The 6000-nt window shown below is 38.5% G+C and overlaps 1 protein-coding gene across 1 annotated transcript; it reads right to left on the reverse strand.

Moving 5' to 3' along the window:
• Positions 1-1128: 1128 nt before the first annotated feature.
• LOC117290705 (retinol dehydrogenase 13-like) lies at positions 1129-3240 on the reverse strand. The gene is made up of 4 exons (XM_033772237.1): positions 3099-3240; positions 2488-2730; positions 1859-2276; positions 1129-1321 (listed from the first exon to the last, which is right to left on the reverse strand). Exons 1-4 carry the CDS (start codon positions 3238-3240, stop codon positions 1129-1131), a joined length of 996 nt encoding a protein of 331 aa, XP_033628128.1.
• Between the last annotated feature and the right edge of the window lie 2760 nt (positions 3241-6000).

Raw genomic sequence — 6000 nt, forward strand, 5'->3', positions numbered from 1 at the left:
ACCCGTTGCCATTTGTAACATTCGACCCCCAAATAGCAAGGTCGATGGTACATTCTAAGCAAATCTTATAATCTTGCAATCTTTGATATGCCAGCTCTATGTTGGAACCATGGGGGGCTGCGAACAGTGGCGGCCAGATGACCTCTATATAAAAACTTGCAAAAGTCGTGGGTTCGAATCACAACGGAGTATGCTTGTGATTTTTGTTCACAAAGCTCATGAAAGACGTACTGAGTACACAGGGTGTATAAAAAAAATCTATACTATTTTGAAATATCTGCCGAATAGAAAATAATTAATTTTTTGGTGAGCACTGCTCATTTTTGTAAAGGGTATGGTTGCGCAGGATATAGCCTTCCAATTTGTGAAAGGTAAGTTATCTTACCTAAGCCTGCTACTGTTGGTGTTTTAAACAATACCATGTCATACTCGCTCCTTGCAAAAACACCCCACCAAAACAAGATTGCTGCGATACGTCTACCACTATACATGTAGATAGAGGCCTACGTTGTAAAATCCTTCATGCATACAAAACAAAAAACAGACAGCAAAAACAAGCAAAGACGATGACATTGCAAACCGGTTTTCGTATTAATCATTTACATGCTAGAAATCAATGTCTTTAAACTATTTCTGTGACGTCACTCTATTGTTGAAAGTGTAGATTATTTTTTACGGATCTACAGTTGGGTGTAGGCTCATTTTAAGTAAATAGGTCGACTTGAAAATAACTGTCTTTCCAAACTGAAAGATAGCATGTAGTGCAGCAAAATACAGCTGAAAATATGTTATGTTTCAATTTACAATAACATTTTCCAGCTTAGAAAAATCACTTTTAGTATCACAATTTATTGTTAGCTGAGCAAACTGACGTTGTACTCGATAATGTTGCAAGCACTAGTATGCTTATGAATTTTGTAAAATAATTATAAAACTTATGTGACCAACCGTCGTTCGACAACGTATACGTAGTAAGATTGAGAAATCCAATTCATTGAAACTGTTACACATAACCAGTGGGGGAAATAGTTTAAGTCAGAGAAGAGACTCTAAAGTGTAGATTCGTGACTTCAATGTAATATGGATCCCCTTTTACAAGAACGTAATTATTAAGACAAACGGGTAATATCAACAATTGAGACCAGTGGCTTCACAACTGACTGTCCATAACTCCTTCGCGAGCTCGTCGTCTTGAGCGAATGGCGACGGTTCATACTCCGCGGAGTTATCAAAGTACTTTCCGGAGAGTTCAGCCACCGATTCATCCAGAGCACAATGGAGCGTAGTCTGCGCTCCAGCCGTCTCGTCGATAAATACCATCCTGTATACATTGTACAAGTAAAAATATGTGTAGTGATAAGTTGAACAGTCCGCTAAATTCAACAAAGAAATACGATGTAGCAAGCAACTTTTTTTTTTGTATGTAAATAAATTTCAAGAAACTACTTTTAAAGTCTTAAAGGCAGTTGACACTATTGGTAATTACTCAAAATAATTATCATCATAAAACCTTTCTTGAGTACAAGTAATGGGGAGAGGTTGATAGTATAAAACATTGTGAGAAACAGCTCCCTCTGAAGTGACATAGTTTTCGAGAAAGAAGTAATTTTCCACGAATTTGATTTCGAGACATCAAGTTTAGAATTTGAGGTCTCGAAATCAAGCATCAGAAAGCACACAACTTCGTGTGACAAGGCTGTTTTTTCTTTCATTATTATCTCGCAACTTCGTCGACGAACGATTGAGCTCAAATTTTCACAGGTTTGTTATTTTATGCATTTGTTGAGATACACCAACTGTGAAGACTAATCTTTGACAATTACCAACAGTGTCCACTGTCTTTAACAATAACACTTACCACATTAATGGAGAAAACACATAGTACAATGCACCCCGTAGAGACGATACGTTGCTCATATTTGTTTTCCAAATCGGTGTATAAATTGCCCCTGGGTGGTTTGAGGTGGAAATTAGCCCACTAGCCTTCTCTCGTTTCGCCAACTCTCGGGCAAAGAGGACATTCGCGAGTTTGCTACTCGGGTACTTCTCAAGATGTGGATACAGGAAGTTCGCTACATTCGGGTCTTCTCGGGTCATGTTCGGCTCTGGGGCATATGCGTGAGCCAAAGATGATACAGTAACGACCCGTTTGAGGGCGCTTTTCTTCAGTAGGTCCAGGAGGAGATTTGTGAGGAGAAAGTGACCGAAGTGGTTGGTGCCGAAGACAAAATCAAAGTTGTCCTTGGTAACAGCGCCTGCTTTCATGGCAGCAACACCTGGAATAGAAAACCAAAAAAACAGGCGTTTAAAATCAAAGGGGGTATTATTTTAACAATTAAAATCATACAGGGGATATGTACCAAACTGTTTTGAGCATGCAACTCGTACACCCATCTATAATGATGCCTAGAACAACTTTGTGCCACACAAACTTTGTCGATAATGTTTAAAAGTTGTCGACACTGTTTAAAGTACCGTTGTGCTTACCTGCATTGTTAATTAGTATATCTAGTCTGTCTTCTGTTTCAATGATCTGTTGGGCGAACTCTCTGACCGACTGCAAGCTGGACAGATCAAGATGACGGACCACAACTTCCGAGTTACCCGTACTACTCTTGATATCTTTCGCTACGTCTTCGGCCTTCTGTAGATTGCGACAGGCGAGGATGACCCGAGCTCCTCGCTGGGCCAAGTCCAATGCCGTCACCCGACCGATACCAGAGTTGGCTCCTTTTGAAAGAAGCGGGAAAAACGGCGAGGGAGAGAAATCAACAAAACATATAAAAGAGCCTATAAATAGGTTAATACCAAAGTATATAATAGTCGATTAATTTCCCACAGTCTATCAATTGTAATACATGGTAAACAGTATAGCTAACTTTAAGCAACGCATTACCAGACTCGATACATAGTGTGTATGGTATGGAGATTCTGTTCCCCGGACAAGTTTTCCGAATGAGTAGCTTTAGCTATACGGCATTACGATGACCAGAATGATGTTTACAAGATTTCTGGTCAATAATTAAAATGACAAAAATCAAGACAGCCGGTCAACTGAAAGAAGTAAGCACCACGTGCACTGATTACCATTGGCTTACCTGTTACGATCACTGTCTTCCCATTGAGCACCACATCGCTGACGAAATACCGTCTGCTAGCAATAAACTGCCAATAGTAAACCCCGTACAACGCTACCAAAATCGGCAGCACCCACTTGATGATAGCGGACAGGCAAGCCATCGCAAATACCAGTTATTCTGGAGGCTGTTTGCTTCTTATGTTAATTGAGGATAGTTCACCAAGAAATCCGCCGTGCAGCTTTTGGCACTGGAATACGTAGTGTATCCTAGTGGTATATTCGTGCACAGTCTATAATAATGTGATGGTCATTATCAGTTCTGGTCATTATTATGCAACCCAAACTATGTTTACATTACCCAAACAATATTGAGTTTGCCGAGTTATATAATAGCGGCGCGGACTCGTTAAGACATGGACACTATTGGTAATTGTCAAAGACCAGTCTTCTCACTTGATGTATCTCAACATATGCACAAAATAACAAACCTGTAAAAATATGAGCTCAATTGGTCGTCGAAGTTGCGAGATATTAATGAAAGAAAAAACACCCTTGTCACACGACGTTGTGTGCTTTCATGCTTGATTTCGAGGTCTGAGGTCTCGAAATCAAATTCGTGGAAAATAATTTCTTTCTCGAAAACTACGTTACTTCAGATGGAGAAATTTCTCACGATGTTGTATACTATCAACCTTTCCCCATTACTCGTTACCAAGTAAGATTTTATGCTGACGATTATTTTGAGTATTACCAATAGTGTCCGCTGCCTTTAACCAGTTGTTACAACTCCCAATAATAGCAAGGTCGATGGTATTAAGCAAAGATTTAAATCTATAATCTTTGATTGCCAAAGAGGCTGCGAACAGTAGCCATATGACCCCTTTAAATTAACTTGCATACTAAGGTCGTGGGTTCGAATCACACCGGAGTAATATGCTTGTGATTTTTGTTCGCTGCAGAGCTCGAGAAAGGACAGGCCTATACAGGATGTCCTAAAATGTATGATCCTGTGGGATACGGTGTATAATAATAAATAGCTTATAGACTCACATTTCATATGACACCAAAAAGTCCGACAAATCATGCTTTTTGTAAAGGGTATGAAAATTAGGTTGCATAGAAATTAGTCGTCCCAATTTTAAGAGGTAAGTCCTCTTACTTAAAGGGATGCTGCAGTGAATTGAAATAAACGATTAATTTTGCTGTCATTTATTTATTTCTGATATATGTATTGAACATCAATACAATGTGTTTTGTTTATTCCCGACATCTCTGACTTGCGCAATTAGCGAATAAGTCATGCCCCCCCCCCCTTTTGTGGATTGTTACCGCCCCCTACCATCAACGTCACGTCGGGAATTCAAACATATCGTCGGCAAAAAGAGTCTGGTCCCTAACTACACGCGCCTAGGTACCAGGCCATACAGTGCACACGTCTCTATATGCACACAGCCAGGGGGCCCGACGGCTCGGGTTACCGACATGACGTCACGTTTATGCAAATGAAGGCTCCCTTTTAGGGGCGGGGTGGGTTCCCCTAATCTCTTGAAAACCATTTTTAAAATACTTGCGCATTTAATAAAAAATAGAAAAAAATATTTCAGAGTTAAAAAGTCATGTTTAATCGTTTAAATGAATAAAAAAAACACTGCAGCACCCTTTCAGCGTTCCACTGTTGGTGTTTTTACAAAACCATGTCATGGTTCATAGCTCCATGGTCATACTATGTTGACAACTTGACATTCTTTGCAAAAACACCAAAACAAAAAACAAGACGGCTGCGATGCTTCCACCACTCAATAAGCCTATGTTGTGAAATGCTTCATGCATAAAAAAAAAAACCACAGACAACAAAGACAAACAAAGACGATGACTTTGCAAACCGGCTTTTACTGAATAATACAAATCGCATACATTACAAGCAATAAATCAATGTCTACACACAATGGACTCCGCTGTGAGTGCAGATTGTCTTGTCAAAGTTCACAAAGGTGCATAAACTATCTTGTACTGATCGACAGGTAACCCGTAACTACATTAACCATTATTACATAATAACTATGATTATCCATTCCAGTTTATCTAGTTTTGTAATTTCTTAAGTAATTATGTTCCTGTTAATTTTCCTTTTAGTTATCAACTCTCAATATGTATTTAAGGGTGCATAGCAAACAAATTGTGTAAAACAGTTTAATTACCAATAAACATTGTTTTGTGTTATTTTTTGCTGTATGCATTATACCTTTCACTGTACTTTTATTTCATCAGTCAACATTGTTATTGTTATAAACTAAAACCAATTAATTTATATTATAAAGGGTCGTCCAGGCTCTATACAAGCCTAGGCTTTTCCTTTGGTGCCCTTCTCTGATCACCCTTTGTTCTTTTGTCTTGTATGTTTTATGATTATTTATTGTGATATTTGGAAATAAAAAACAAACAAACAAACAAACATATGATATGTGTAGTTGTTTAGAGGACACTATTGGTAATTATCAAAGACTAGTCCTCTCGGTGTATCTCAACATAATAATATGCATAACATAACAAACTTGTGTAAATTGGAGCTCAATTGGTCGTCGAAGTTGCGATATAATAATGAAAGGAAAAAAAACACCCTTGTCACAAGCTTTCAGATGCTTAATTTCGTGACCGCAAAATCTAATTCCGAGGTCTCGAAATCAAATTCACGGAAAATTCCTATTTTTCGAAAACTTCTTCACTTCAGAAGGAGCCGTTTCTCACAATGTTTTATATTATCAACCTCTCCCCAATACTCGTTACCAAGTAAGGTTTTATGGTAATAATTATTTTGAGTAACTACCAATAGTGTCCACTACTTTAGGATCAATGAAAGGCCTTATATGAAGCCATCTCATTTAAACCACAACCACTGATAAGATAAAACGAATTCCTCCACT

Source organism: Asterias rubens, chromosome 5, assembly GCF_902459465.1.
Source record: "Asterias rubens chromosome 5, eAstRub1.3, whole genome shotgun sequence".
NCBI classification, from domain to species: Eukaryota; Metazoa; Echinodermata; class Asteroidea; order Forcipulatida; family Asteriidae; genus Asterias; species Asterias rubens.